Here is a 15,790-nt window from a genome sequence, read left to right as displayed (position 1 = left end):
TTTTTTTTTTTTTTGTCATCTTTTTTGCTCAACAGCTGAAGATCAGCAGGCAAGACAATGAAGATGCCCCTAACTTGGTGTCTTCTAGGTGCTTCTCAGCCCTCAACCCCAGCTTTTCTCCTTTTCTCCCTCTCCGTAGGAGCAAGGCCCAAAGCTCCCCTAGCTCCCAGGGGGTGTGCAGCACCATTCTCGTGAATGCAGCACTGGCAGAGACCTGGCAGTGGATTCCAGAGCTGCTCTTGCTTTGCTGAAGATAGGAAAACACAAAGACAAGTGAAAGAAAAGGCTGAAAGGGCCTGGTCCTCAACAGCAGCATCATGGCAGCTGCTTCTGACCCTGCCTTGGGAGAACAATTGCCCTTGTTTTGAATTCAGTGTGTTTCGTGTTCCTTGTAGCTCAGCTCCCTGCTGACCACCATCTGGCCCAGCTGTCTACCTGCCACATCACAGCATTGACTTCTGCTTACACTTTTCACAAGAGTGAAAAAAGAAAGAAAAGAACACTACATACATAAACACTGACAGTACGGGGAGGGGGGACCCAAGGGACAACAGGCCAGTGAAGGGGAGGGTCACAGTCGAGGACTGAAAATTACAAAAAGCTTGCAAAAAATATTTGCAAGCAAACGTGTCCGCCAGTCGGTACCTAAGCTTCAGTATTCCTAGCACAGCCCTGAGTGACATGGAGTCTTCCCCAAATACTCACTGCACCGGGCATTTAGTCTACATGGATCTAAAGCAATGAGGAGCTGCATACACAACATCCCCACTCTCAGGAAGCTTTAAAAAAATCCAGTAATGAAACAATTGCACAAGTAAATAATTAAAACCTGTCATATAAATTAACAAATTAAAGCATTTTTTATACAGGACAACCTGGCCTAGTCCATGTGTTAGTGGATTAGAACACCAGCAAGGAGGCTTCCTCAGAATACTGAAGCTGGAAGTACCAGGAAAGATAAACCTACTTTACTAGAAAAATGAAGGAAAGAGGAAGAAAGGCACAGAGGTTGTGGGACAGGCTGTGGCTATACAAAGGTCCTAGGTTCAGAGACAAATACTGAAACTGTGGAACACAAAGGCCAGAGCGGCTAGTCCATGTGTCCGTATGTATTGAAACTAACCACCAGGAGAAACTACATTTGGTATATGCTACTTAATAAGAAAATCAGGGCTGAGGGTGTAAGTCCGTGGTAGAACATGTGCTTAGCGTATTTGAACCCATGGGTCGAATCCCAAGCACTGTCAGAAAGTAAGAAGAAAATCCAGTGTATAATTTAATTTTTAAATTTTTCCATTTAAAAAAACAGTAAAAAGTTTACTGATAAAAATATAAAATATTTTTCCCCTAGAGTCATTCGACACAAAATTTTTAAGCATCTCTCAATTACCAAGTACTATATTAAATTCTAGGGATATAAATGTGAATAGGTTACACTCTCATGAGAAACCTTGAAGAAACTAAGGTGAACAATCACAGCAAAGTGTACATAGCACCCCTTTCGTGTGGAGAGAGGGGGTCAGCAATTACGGGACCCCAAGATAGAGGAAAATGAGTTCACATGGGGTAGAATTATCTTGAAAATTAATTTATGTGCAGTATAGCATTACTGAATGATACCAGCTAAGTGAACTGTGACTGAATGTAAATATGAAACAAACCAGAAAATCTAAACTGACAAATCTGAAAAGGTAATGGAATTGGTTAACGGACTTCGAAGTATGCAGATGATTCTGAGAATCAGGGCACTTCTGGGGGCTTGGAAAATCACTCAAATAACTGCATTTGAGAATAATGAAATTCAGAGTATTTATTTGAGAACCCAAAATAATGAGAAAGAAAAAGAGAGAGAGAGAGAAAGAAAAAAGGGAGAGAGAGAGAGACAGGGAAAGAAGGCAGGAAGAAGGAAGAGAAGAAGAAGGGAAAAGAAAAGAAAGGGGGAGACAGGGAAGGCGGGAGGGCTGAGTTAGTCCTGTCTTTACACTCAGATCAGGTTCAGACAGACACGCAGGAAAGTCAGCAGAGACTTAACTGGATCTTTTGTTGAGATACAAATAGAAGACTTATGCTGTTTATCAGAAAGCATTACCACCATCCTTTTCATACTTGTAGTTTCCAAGATTATTAATAAAACAAAAACCAGGAACCTGGATCTTTACAGGAGTTCTTCGGAGAGTCAGTTGTGTGAGGACTGAGTCCCGCAATTTCTCCGTGTCTCAGTATGTAAGGCACTCCAAAAAATTGTTCGCTAATTTATTGTTTTCAATGAATTCATTATTGATTAATTGCCACTATAAAAACTCAGGAGAATACAAAGTCATTCTATGAACAATGTGCCAGGCTATTAAACATTACAGTCTATAAACAATACTTCCAGTTTACTGAGAATAACTTGATAAGTATTTAATGCTTACTAACTATGAAGCTATGTAAAGCTAAATAGTAGCTCTGGGGTCTAGTCTTTGACTAGAAAGAAAACACAGAGAAAAGCCAGGTGGAATACTTTTGATGACATCTATTCCCTTCTCTTGTATAGAGGAGACGAGGAAAAATGTAAATTGTACAAACACCTGATGTCCTTCTGCATGATGATGAGGACAGGAACAAACAAGATTATTTCTGTTGTCAGACATATCTTTGCACACCTCAGTCATTTTCGCTCAAAAGTGTTTGATAAAGTTGCCTAAAGTGAATAAGGAGTTACAATATGTGTGCCAAAAAGAGTTTGATGATTAAAAAAAAAAAACAACTTGGAAATGGTTTTGTCACTAGATCCAAAAAATGACACACTAATTATATGCAGTGCTACATAATAATTCCAAGTGTAATTGCAGTGTAATTTCTCTGACATGTATTCACTATCCATCGCCATCAGAATTATTATGCATAGATTATGCGTAGATTGTGTCACCTTGTTTTCCTAGTTCCCCACTATCTTTCTGAGGTGCAAACTTTTCAAATATGTAAAAACCTTTTAAAATATGTGGTGCCTATAATACCTCTCTCATGAGAGCACCGAAACATGAATAACAACAATACTAATATTAATGCAAATATCTAGCATTCTGGAAAGCCAACCCTGTCTTATTTCACAGTTCATTTTATAAAATAAGAGTGGTGGTAAGGAGATACCTCCTTTGTAATTTTTCTGTAAATCAAAGTAGTTTGTTATGCTCTTTCCTATGCCATCCATGTCTTTCTTCTCTCTAGTGTCACTGTTCGCATCTCACACAACATGTACAGGGATCTGAAGGATGCGTGTGAGAAGCTTCGTGCAGGCTTTAGCAGGAGGGAATTACCCATAATGCTCAGGCTGTCAAGACCATGGTACCCCCGGGACCCCTGAGGGATAAGCATAGGTGCAGGTCCTCTCACTCGTGCCCCGTCCACACCCCACACTCATTCCACAAAGACTTTGCTAATGTCACAGAAACAAATACTACAATCTCTAGCAAACATACAAAAAGTGCTAGTGTACAGAAATGTGTATTTGACAGAAAGATGGGAAGATGGAAGAGTTACATAAAAAGTAAGGTCTGGGATGGTTATTGTCATGTGTTGACTTGGTTGGACAATGGTGCCTCATGGATGTGTTTTTGTTTTAGGTTTGATTAGCATCTACAATCAGTTGACTTTGAAGAAAGCAGGTTATTCTCCAAAACTTGAGTGAGCCTCAGACAGTAGTTGAAGACCTTAAAGGGCAAAGACAGACAGGTTTCCTGAGAAAGAAGAAATTCAGCCACCAGATTGCAACATAAAAATTCTACCGGAGTTTCCAGCCTTCAGCCTCAAGATTGAAACACCACTGCTTATCTGAATCTCCAGCTTCCAGGTTGCTCAAAAGATCTCAGATGCACCATGGCACAAAAACTTGTGAGCCAAGCCTTTAAAATCAACCGATAGGATGAATGGATGGATAGATAGTGAATAATGATTAAATGGACAGATACATAGATGAATGGAGGGATGGAAGGATAGAGAGATAGATGATAGACAATCTTCCCTCTCTGCTTCAACCTTCACTGTCCATGGTCTCTCTAGCTACACATGTGTGTATCTATATCTGCTTTTGTACCCAAGTTCATATCTGTATCTATCTGACCATCTATATCCACTCGTTTTACAATCATGGATTCAACCTGCCATTGGCTGAAGACATTCAGAAAAAAATTGGGTCTGTAATGAACATGTACCAATGTGTTTAGAGTCATTATTCCCTAAACAATACAGCTAGTGACTATTTACATAGCATTTCCCTTTTATTATGTAATCTAAACGATCTAGACATGATTTAATGTACACAGAAGATGGGAGTAGGTTCTGTGAAAATACTACACCATTTTATACAAGACACTTGAGCATTCAAGAATAATAGTATGGCAGGGGGTCCTGAAAACAATCCAACTACTTATATATTCTATTGGTTCTTTTACTCTAGAGAACTTTGACTAATACATGTATGTATGTATGTGTATATATATATATATACACATATATATATATATATGTATATATATATATATATATGCACATACATATTTGGGGATAGAACCCAGGACCTTTGCACTGAGCTACATTCCCAGCCCTTTTTTTTATTTTGAAACAGGGTTCATTAATCTACTAAATTGTCCAGGCTTAGCTCTACATTTAGATCAAAGTTGTACCCTACGTAAATTATAGGGCCTTAAAAATAGCATCTCCTTATAGTTAACAGATTAATATCAGAGCAAATACCAGAATCATCTGAATTAAATTATTTTTCAATTGCCCACAGAAATTTGGCTCTGGGCCTTCCAGAAGACAATGGCTTTGCACAGGACTCAGGGGTAGCACTTACTGACTGCAGAGTCATAGGCAGTTGAGTTGTGTTGGCCCCGTGTGAAGGGGTACGGGGACAGGTAGGCATGGGTGCAGTTCTTGAATGGTGACTGATTGGCTAGGAAGAGAGCAGAAGGATGATACCTGTCACCAAGAGGCTCAGCGATGATTCACCCCCTAATAGGACAGAATATGGGAGCCTGGCACACAAGCACAGTAAGATTACCAGTTCCATCAGCAAACTCAGGGCATGGTTGTATGAGCAACAAAAGCCCATATCAAGAAGCTCAGGGAAATTGGGGCGGCGTTGATCTAGAATATCCAGTTACCAGATATAACTCAGTGCTCTTAGTTTTGCCTCAGAATCGAAGGTACTATTATTCATTTATGTTCACGTAATCTCCAGTACCAACAGTAGGTATTTAAAAATTATTTTTAAAAAAAACTTTGGTTTCACATTTATTAGTTTCAGTGAAAAGAAAATTTCTTCTAAATCCATTCCATTTTTAGGTAAAAAGTGCAAATGATAGACTATCCCAGTTAATGAGTTGAATGCATTTTCAGCATTAAAAAAAACTCAAGAACTTGTATGTTGTTGCAAAACTTAATTTCATTATGTACTCTTTACAGCAGAGAGTATTTTTTTTTTTCTTTCTCTAAGTGTTTGGGAAAAATCTTCCTCTCGTGCAATCTGACCTGCTTTATTTTCCCAAAGTCTAAATAATTTCCATTGATGGGTTGCTTGCTCACTGTCCAGCCCAAAATGCACTGTAAGGGGGTCAGTTCATCAGAGTCCCCTCAAAGTACCCCGGCATCATCACTCGGTCCCTTTCAGATGTGATAATTTGCCATCAGCTTGCACGAGTCTGCAGGGCCTTCATGTTCTCATGACATATCCCATAATCTTGACTGTTGTGTATATACATACTTTGATTTTTCACAGGAGCATTGATAAAAAATAAATACTATTTCCAACTCTCAGTCAGCTTTAGGCTAATAAACATTGGTGGAGACAATAAAATGAATGCTGGCTATTGTCAATGAATTGATTTTCAGTGGTTAATATAAGAAGTATACTTGAAAGAATGCAGCACAGTCTTAAAAAGTTATTCCATTTCAAAGGATAACTCTAAAGTTTCAATTCGAAAACACATACATCAAAAGCAAAGTAGATTTTGATATTGCCTACAAATTTGGGTAAAGTCCAAATAAAAAGCTTTCATCTCCTCCTAACGGTAATTAAGTTTCATTATTCTTTTAAAAAAACAGATTTTTTTAAACTTTGAAGCTATGAATATAAAAAATACCTCTATTTCTGGATTTTTACATTTGAGATTTCAAGACTTTTATATCCAAAATAACTACTTGCAATATAATAATCATAGACACTTGAAAAAATACTATAGATGATTTCTGTTTTGTTTGTTAGGGTGAGTGTACTTTCAATATGAGGAGAGGAGCAGTGACTGCTTCAGTTTTGCCATATTCAGTCTCCTATTTTGTGGCAGACAATCACTACTCCTAAAGATATTTCCGCTGAAAAGGAATGTCTTCGTGACCTTTTGAAGACACCGTACTAAGACTGGAGAACCCTATCCTGTGCTAAGCGATCGGCACTGAGTAAGAAGCTTGGAGACAAGGGGATAAAGCCAAGTCGTACTTACTGTACCAGAACTTATAGGTGCTAGAATCATTTTCCTCCCTGACCCCGCTAAACCAGCATCTCCAGAAGAATCCTTCATGGTAAAAGGTGATATCTGCTATCTGCACAAAACACAAATTTAGTAGCTTGCTGTCAATCCAAGAAAGAGTTATCAAAATTATTGCATGCAGGGAATTTTTAAGGAAATGTATCTTATCCCAAATAATGATGAGCAGTAGCTCCTCACATCTCTTCTACGAATAAACAGACACCCCACTGCCATTCTCCAACTCCAAGAGGCTCTGTAAAGCTCTCCTCACCACTACCCAATAAGCCAGTATTCTGAAGAAGAGACGCACTTGCTGTTCACCTGAGCACCTCTCCACTTCAGTCGCAAGAAGCCAGTAATCCGATCCGAAAGCCACCAGAAAGAGCAAAACCCCCAAAGCTCCAAAGAGGGCCCCAAAGAAGATGGCGATATTTAGTCTCATCTTCAATAGACTGGTTTACTTTTAAATAAAATTTTTAAAAATTGCGAAATTTCAGATATCCGACTTCTCAGCAAAAATAGCAAAAAGATCAAAAACAAAAACAGACCAAGATTTTGGAGTAGGCAAGACCTTCTCAAGAAGCCTCCCCTGGCGCATGTTCTGTGCCTTCTCACTTGCACAACCCATGGATTTGTGTCCCCTCTGCTCTGCCCTGGAGGGACTCTAGCCCAGCAGCTGAGAATGGCTGCTATTTTAAGGCACTGATTGAAGAGCTATCTTCATCCCATGGGGATCAAAAAATAGCTGACCTTCACTGACTATAAGGAGGTGGGGAGGAGGCGGCTGGGATGAGTAATCCATAGAAGTGGACAGATGACCAGTGACTGCGAAGTCACTGACAATGTTCACCCCCAGTATAAAGTGTCTGAATGAGGTTTTCTTAGTCCACAATGACCATTACAGCCCCAAAGACATGTAATATTCTCTTTGAAGATGCAAAAATCACAGCTATAAAGAACCACAATGACTAAATTGTGATTCACCTTTTAATTCTTTGTCAACATTTGGGAATAGAAAATAATTTTTTGGTTCAGAGTGATGGTTTAGCCATTCACATGTACACTTAAAGAATAAAGAATTTTTAATAGTAACATAATTATTGATAGTATTTTTGAAATACATTTATGCATCATCAACCAGGAATATAAAAACATTTCCAAGGTAACTCACAGATCTATAACGTTATTCTGAAAAATTATCCCAAAAGTAAACTGTTAGAAAAAGTCTCAAAAATATACTGTTTTCTGGATGAAGAATGGGCCTTGTCTACTCATTTTCTCTTCAAAGTAAATAGCTTCTTCAAAACATTAATCATACTTAATACCCATACTAACCACCTAAAATTCATAAATCTATATGAGTGATCAAAATATATGGTGAATGTTTAAGCTTTTAAACATTATTACAGTAAACATACATTGTCATTAACTTCCTCAAAATACTTCTTCTCTCTTCAAACAAACTTTTCTCATCATCCTTGCCTCATTCAGAAGCAGTTCTGGAAGTTCTCTTTCTTAGTGTCTTTCTCAGAGAAAGACAGGATAACTGTTTGAAGGAAGAGGGAGCAATTTGATGGGGATTAATGAGGTGCATCACTTACTGTAATACATTTTTTAAATCCATACATTCACCTTGTTTGATCTTATCTTGTACATTTTCGTCAAGCCTTGCTGCTTTGTAGTTAGCTCATTTGTTCATTTGGTTTTTGTGTCTGAATATGCCAGAGAGTGATTCTTTTTAAAAGGCTTGTGTGCTGTTTATAACCCACACTGCCCCTTTGGCAACTGTGTCCTTGTGTCTCAACAATAGCAGGGACTGCTTCATCTTTTCAGGAGGTATCTGAGCTCCACCTGTTTCTTTTACCCCTTCTTTTGGTTTTGTTTAGGAGAAACACAGACCATGAACTGCGTTAGGACACAGAGCTCTTAGCCAGAATGAAAGGCCCTGGTTGGCTCTGGCTACATGGAACCTGAGGTGCTCAAAGATAAGGCGTGGAGGTCTAAACCCTATTATCAGGAACTGTGAGAGTGACATTGAATTGCAGAGCTCATCTGAGCTGTCCCTTGACCGAGACATCAGTCTTCTTTATAAGACTCCCTGCACTGCCCTGCTATGCACTTCCATCTGGGTCCGTTATGGGATGTACAGCTCTGCCTTACTTCCTGCCCAAAGCTGTGTGCTGGGAGTTTACAGAGTCCCAATCTGCCCTTTGAAATTGCATAGCCCAAGTTTAACCCTTCTGTCATAGGAAATAACTTTCTGATATTCTGTAATTACCTCACACTGCCTCCAGCCACTGCCCGACTCCACCCACATATTTGTTCTTTTTTTCTGAACTGATTCTCCATCCCTTTACCCAACCCTGAAATTGACACAACTCTAGTTCTTTTCCCTTCTGGTTCTTTCCTATAATTGTAAAGAACTTGACTGAAGTGAGCCATAGCAAAGTATTCTTCATATGGTTGTTTTCTATGAAACTGGCAGCTATTTTTCCAAGTTGCCACCAGGAATCCAGACAGAGGAATAGGCTGCCTCATTGCCAAAGTCAGATCCCAAGCACTACTTCAGTTGCATGACCGTAGCCCTAGAGAACACACAAACACACACACACACACACACACACACACACGCACACACACACATGCCCCTCTGAATTATTCCTCTGAAGGAAGTGATGAGCTAGACCTGCCAGGCAGAGAGATACCTCTAAGTCCTTATCTCTGGAACCAGCTTGAATCCTTGCAGATGTGCTGTACAACAGGAAACCTTGGCAAGGGCAACTGAGACCTATCTCTGGGGATAAGGAAGTGAAATTTATATTTTAAAAATAGATTCCACTAACTGCAATCTTTTAACAAGTTCATCCAACCCCCTCTGAATTTGCCCAATGGAAGCATAGCAGCTTTTCAAAGGAGCCCGTGACTTAATGGCATTATTTCTTGCAGATGTGCTGTACAACAGGAAACCTTGGCAAGGGCAACTGAGACCTATCTCTGGGGATAAGGAAGTGAAATTTATATTTTAAAAATAGATTCCACTAACTGCAATCTTTTAACAAGTTCATCCAACCCCCTCTGAATTTGCCCAATGGAAGCATAGCAGCTTTTCAAAGGAGCCCGTGACTTAATGGCATTATTTCTGAATGTTACCCAATGTGACAATGTCCTGGATTACACAGCTGGGCCAATCTAACCATATGAATCTTTAAATGAAAGACAGAGAACCTTTCCTGGTAGTGTCAGAAAGAAAAATGTGACCACAGTAAAAGGTCAGAGACTTGCTGTGTGAACATGGAGGAGGAAGCCACAAGCCAAAGTAAGCAGATAGCCCACAGAAGCTGGAAGAGGAAAAGAAGCAAATTCTCATCCAGAGCCTTCAGGAAGGACTTAAGCCCATCAACACCTGGAAACAAGTGCAGTGAGACCCCTGCGAAGTTTCTAGTCCCCAGAATTATACAATAGCAGATTTATGTTGTCTTAAATCACAACCTGGAATAATTTATAAATAACGTTTCTGTGCTTGTTTCCTATTATCCCTTCACTTTATTTAAATTTTTATCTTGTTATCTCTGTGACTCCAAGTCTAAAACAGGAAGCAACGTGGCTGAATGAGGACTGGGGATACATATCCACTGAAAGGGAAGCCTTCATAGGAACTGTGGGCAAACTGTGGGCTCCCTTTGGCACATAGACTGTCCCGCGTATTAATCAGCTTTCTTGTTGCTGGGACACAATATCAACATCCACAGCCTAACAGAGGATGGGTTTGATTTAGTTCACCGTTTAGAGGATTCAGTCCATGGTCATCTGGCTCCAAGGAACATCATGATGGAAGGGCTTGGTGGAGCAAAGCTGCTCGGTCCCACCTCTTTGACCCATGCAGACACACCCTGAAGTGTGCTCTATCAAACTTCTACATGGCTTCCAAGCCAATCAAGCTGACCCCATCAAGCTTAACCATTGCAGCCCCTCTACCTGTCTTACAGAATAACGATTCCACTCAATCGAGAGTGGGAGCTTCTTCTCATAGGCGAGCGACCTCGGGTAACGGTTCAACTCTGAGAGTCTCTGTTTATATGGTAAACAGGAACAGTGCCTGAGGGGATTTTGGGGTTCAATGATAAGATGACATGTCAACTTAGGTGATGCTTCCGCCTTTTAGACTTATCCTCTGTCCTTCCATTGGCTGGAGGTTGTTTCTAACAAATTTTAAAATGACTTCAAAATAAAACTTTTGCTCTGCCAGTATTCTATATGTGACACTGAGGTCTTTGTCATCAGATTAATTTCTCACCAAACATCCCCAGTCCTCCCACATCCACCCACTCTCATTATCTTCCCTCTTGGCTACCAGTAGTTCCTGAGATCTCTGCCTGTTCTGACTTCCTCTGATCAGGAGGCCCTTCTCATCTATCTACTTCATTCATGCACCTATCACACATTCCTGTTGTGTGCCAAATCTTCCTTCAGGTGTTAGCAATAACACTACAAGGAGACCTGTATACAAGCTAGACCACATTTAAACATTTAATATGTTCCATTCTTCCAGTTTTGTGCATCTTGAAACAAGCTGGGTAAAGAAATGGTTTCTCACTGAATAAACCAGTTGAGTAATGGATAAACCAATGAATAAAAGTTCCATATAAAATGTGCTTTATTATTCTAAAAGATGATATTGGGTACATTGGTCACTACTTTTATAGCATCCTCTTAGGAAGACTGGGAGGAAAAGTTCCAAGTGCTAACTAGAAGTTGCATTTCTATACAACCCTGCTGTTGTTTTTAATATCATGGATGCTATCACTCTTGATTCATTTCACAAATATTTGTAGACAATGTATCACTTGCCTCTATCCTTCTAAGACAGATATCATGCAGTATCTTGAAATAGTGACAGTAAATAAATTAGACTCTTCTACTTCAGTGAGGCAGTATTCTCATGTAACTGAGAGTATGTCTCTCTTTACTTTGGTACCGAAGAAGCCCAGAGGCAAGATACTAATGTGGAAGGCCTGATGATAGACAGTCTGCCCTCTGACTTCCTGAATTTCCTTCTTGTCAACCCTGAGCAACCCCTACTCCTATCTCTCTTAACCTACTATTTGTAAATACTTGCACAAACTGCCTCAAATAATTTTGAGAAAAGAAAAAACTGAACAGTGAAGCAAACCAACAGAGACATCTTGCAAAATCAAGTCTGAGAAGAAATATTTGGTTCTATTTGGTTTTGCCATTCGGTAAGTTCCTTGAAATCTTTGGTCATCCCTCCATTTTTCCCCTTATTCTTATAATTTCTACTCACATAATTTCACTTGTAGATGCCCTTCAATTCCTGGAAACAACTTAGAATCATCAGTCACCTAGAGAAATTGTGGTTAAAAAGCTCAAAAACCAATCTCTTGAAATCTAGAGTATACTGAGATCATGAACATGCCAAGATATGTGCTTGTATCATCAGTACATACCGTATTTCTTAGTAAATATCTAGTAGATTTTATTTGTGAGGATAATGAGCAAATGTTCCTTTTTCTAAGGTCTAAGTGTTCAACCTTAATATTGCAATTTTCTAAATTATCTCAAAGTATTTAATAAAACTATTTAAACATCCTCAAGAAGAAAATAAGTCAGATACACTGGACTTTAAAAATATGAATGCACGACAGTGCTCAAAACCTAACAATGCTGGGAGCATTTGTAAACAAATATAGCAAACAAACTGCCAAAGCTGAGAATCTATGTTCCAGTAAACTGGAACGGTTCGCCAAAGAGAACTAAAAAATCCTTTTAGAAATATATTTTATGGTAGATTCTTTGTTCATGGGATAGTGCAGGTTCACAGTGTCCACAATGAGTACAATATCTAAAATCAAAAGCTTTTAACAAAGCAGACCTGGTATAAAAATTAATGAGGATTCTCATCTACTTTATTATATAAATATAAATATCTTTGATTACAGGGTTCCCAGGTTTCAGTGAAGATGTTGTGCTAAGTGATATACAGAATGCATGCTGTGGCTTTTCTGAAATTCCCCAAATTCTGAATGTTAAAGCCTGTAAGTTACAGAAAAGGGATTGTGGTCCATAGCCCACACCTAAGACAGTGAACTTAATAATGGCCCTAAAAATCAATTGTTTCCTGTGAACAGGAAACAGACTTTTGTTGAAACAAAACAGACTTTTACTTTGAACTACACGTCTCTGTGACCCTGGAAACCTTCTTCATCTTAGTTATGTTTTTTATACAAAGAATATGTATATATTTTACACAGAGGATATGTGTTAGCTTCTTCCTCTTCCAGTAACCAAAGTGACCATACACAAAATAAGCATGTTGAGATACTGTTTACAGATTTTCTATTCTTACACATATTACAAGAACAATAAACTCTATGGAGGCAATAAGTAGCTCTGTTTTTTATTTATTGTTGCATCAACTGGTGCAATACTGAAGTCACAGCTCAATCAAAACTTACCGAGTTGAGCAAACTTGGTTTGGACACTGCCATCTGCTGGCTACAGGTAAAAATTAGTGTTCTATAAAATAGTATGGCAGTGGTTGGGATTTTTACAAAAGAAAAAAATATGAGAACATGAAAAAATGAAAGCAAAGTCTTTGTAAATAGGGAAGGGTGCACGGGTGAAGGGAATTCCCAAATCCATGGAATGGAGAAGAGAGTGCCATAAATAAACTCTGACTCAAAGCATATTCTACATGCCTCAAGACATATACCTATCCTTTTAGACTAGTGTTATAATGTCAGCTAATTTAATAAAGTTGGGCACTGTTATGCTTTAGATCTCAAATGTGCCCCAAAAGTCTTGTTCGGAGGCGGGCCCTGGTAGGAAGGTGTAGATGACTGGGATTGAGACCTCCAAATGTGTAATCTTGTGGCTGGATTCTGCCCCACAACTACCCTGTTGATTTCTGCACTGGAGCCAAGTGACTATGCATGGACTGAAACCATGAGCAAAAATAACTCTCTCTGCCTTCAAGTTTCAGATGTGGGGTACTTTGTTCCAGTGACTAGAAAGTGACTACAAATGGCCTCTTGTTTCATTCTTTCCCTTCTGCGACAGAATGAGAACACTGATTGGGAAGCATGCTTTGTGAAATAACATCATGGTATAAGGTTCTATGGTTATAATGACAGAGGTGGTGTCACAAGCATTCTGAGTAGAGTAGGCAGATCCATCTCCAGAATGTGTTTATTCCACTGTGGATCACTGTCTTCACCTTCCACTGCAGAAGAGAACTAATACAATCAACTGTCCATAAGGTTACTAACAAGGCCTCTCCAGGTAACAGCAGCATAGAAGGGTTTCCCTGTTTGTGCCTTCTGTTGGTGAATTAGACATAAAGGAACAGCATTAGTAAGGAGAAGCTGCCAACTCTAGCTCTACCTGTTTTGTCCAAGACATAGCGAATAAGCACTGTGTAGCTGGTGACATCCAAAGAGCACCTCATTTTATCCACCTAATGATTAAAAGTTGCAGCAGTGAAAATGATGGGCATTCACACAGGACAAAAATGTCTGCCAGGTCCTCTGCCCCTTTGACACTTCCATTCACATACTTCTCCAGACTTGCTTGTCACTAATGTTTCATCCACTCTGTCAGAAACTGGCCATAAACAGTATTCTTTGTCTTGGGCTACTACTCGTTCCAGACAAAGCAGACAGCCAACAGCACCAATTGAAGTTCCAAACGTTGGAAATATTTTTATTCACCACTGTCTTCCAGAGTTGCCCCTAGGTGGTCCTGTGGGACTTCACCTGTCTACTTTCAGGTGCCAGTAGAATAGCACAAATCTATGTTTGTAGGCCAGAATCAAGTTTGTTTCTTCCTTGGAAAACTGATAGGAACTCTTCAGGAGACCATGGGCAAGAATGGAAGAGGAAGAGGCAGTGCAACAAGTTTCAGTGTTGGGTTTTGAGTCACACTACAAGCTTTGGCAATTTAGTTGTACTTTCTAGAGTAGCCCCAAACTGATCTTCCGTTTGATAATGCACACATGCGACCTTATGTCTAGGTGAGTGCAGCCAGCTGAAAAATGGCTCCTCAAAGATATTTATGTTCTAATCCTGAGAGGTGATGAATGCCACCTTCCATGGAAAAATTAAAGGCAATTATTAAAGATCAAGAAATGAAAAGACAGACTTGGATTAATCAGGTAAGCCTCACATGCAAACACAGGTATCCTTAAAAGAGAAATGGGGAGATTCGACACACAAGGAGGCAGTGAGAGTAGAGAGTGGAGAGATTTGAAGCTACTAGCCTTAACGACTGGAGTGATGCAGCTTCAAGCCAAGGAACATCAGCAGCCACCAAAAACTGAGCACAAGAGGTACATTCTCTAGAGCTTCCAGAGGGAGCATGCCCTCTGACCTTTTGATTTCAACCCAATGATAATTAAATATCTTGTTACCAATACTGTAAAATAAACTTTTGTTGTTTTCAACCACCAAATATGTGGTAATTTGTCACCACACCTGTAGGAAACCTATACAGGGATTCAGAGAAAACACAGGGCATGACAGAAAATTAGGCCACATGGTCACCACGCTTCACTAATTGTGTGGTTCCCACAAGTCTCCCCGCGAGGAAGCTTCAACAGAATAACTGACACTTGCTGAGGATGGCACAGATCTGCTCTAATATTTTAAGAGTCTGGAGAAGGCACCAGGACGCATCCTTACTTGCCACAGACATGGTGAGCATCAGTGCTCATTTCTGCTCAGGAGGCCTGATCAGGAGAGCACTTTCTACTATTGTGGAATCCTTACAACTCCGTTTCTATATTATTTCCCCTTGTGTTACGAAAAAGCAACTCGGAGCTTGGAGAACCACATTCAGTGATCTCAGCAGACTAGGGGCCAGGGTACACAGAAGGTCCCCACACACAGGCTCGCCAGAGCTCCTTCCCACCTTTCAGTGACAGGGTCGCCCTGAGAAAACAAAGAGCATCGCCGCCATCAGCACAAGACTGGAGCGCGCTTAACACTTTTCATCTTCCGCTGCCAGGAGGGAACCAGATCACAGGTCTCCGAATCTGCACAGTGGCGCCGCGTTCTCCCCACTGCGCAGATGCCCGCAGCTGCTTCCGCTAGAGGCGGGGCCGGGGTATGACAAACTTGGGAGGGGTTTACCGCTGGAGGCGTGGCTATAGGGCGGGGCGGCCCTTGTTGCGCGGCTGCAGCAAGGGGGTGGGGTCGTGAAGGGCGGTTCCGAGACATCCTCCCCCTTCTGCCTGGCTATGCCGAGGGAGCGTCGCTGGGCCCCGG

The 15,790-nt window shown here is 40.2% G+C and overlaps 1 protein-coding gene and 1 long non-coding RNA gene across 3 annotated transcripts in view; both read right to left on the bottom strand.

The window, feature by feature from the left end:
* Nucleotides 1–15,790, bottom strand: part of Tmem182 (transmembrane protein 182) — a 52,153-nt gene that overhangs the window by 35,417 nt on the left and 946 nt on the right. The window contains exons 1-3 of one of the 2 annotated variants that reach the window (XM_019208653.2): nt 6,820–7,122; nt 6,483–6,582; nt 4,838–4,936 (exon numbers count right to left, since the gene is read on the bottom strand). In XM_019208653.2, the coding sequence (XP_019064198.1) occupies nt 4,838–4,936; nt 6,483–6,582; nt 6,820–6,951 (331 nt within the window). In that variant the 5' untranslated portion in view covers nt 6,952–7,122. Of the gene's footprint in view, nt 1–4,837; nt 4,937–6,482; nt 6,583–6,819; nt 7,123–15,790 lie in introns of those variants that run through there. The other variant, XM_033761729.1, reaches the window with a different exon arrangement.
* LOC104867381 lies at nt 9,449–15,709 on the bottom strand. The gene is made up of 3 exons (XR_781754.2): nt 15,435–15,709; nt 11,812–11,869; nt 9,449–9,503 (listed from the first exon to the last, which is right to left on the bottom strand). It is a non-coding gene; the product is annotated as an uncharacterized LOC104867381 (long non-coding RNA).

The sequence above is a fragment of the Fukomys damarensis genome, unplaced genomic scaffold (assembly GCF_012274545.1).
Source record: "Fukomys damarensis isolate Sample0158 unplaced genomic scaffold, DMR_v1.0_HiC HiC_scaffold_9, whole genome shotgun sequence".
Classification (NCBI taxonomy): domain Eukaryota; kingdom Metazoa; phylum Chordata; class Mammalia; order Rodentia; family Bathyergidae; genus Fukomys; species Fukomys damarensis.
The sequence above is the reverse complement of the archived record's forward strand: the minus strand, read 5'-3'. Positions and strand labels throughout refer to the sequence as shown.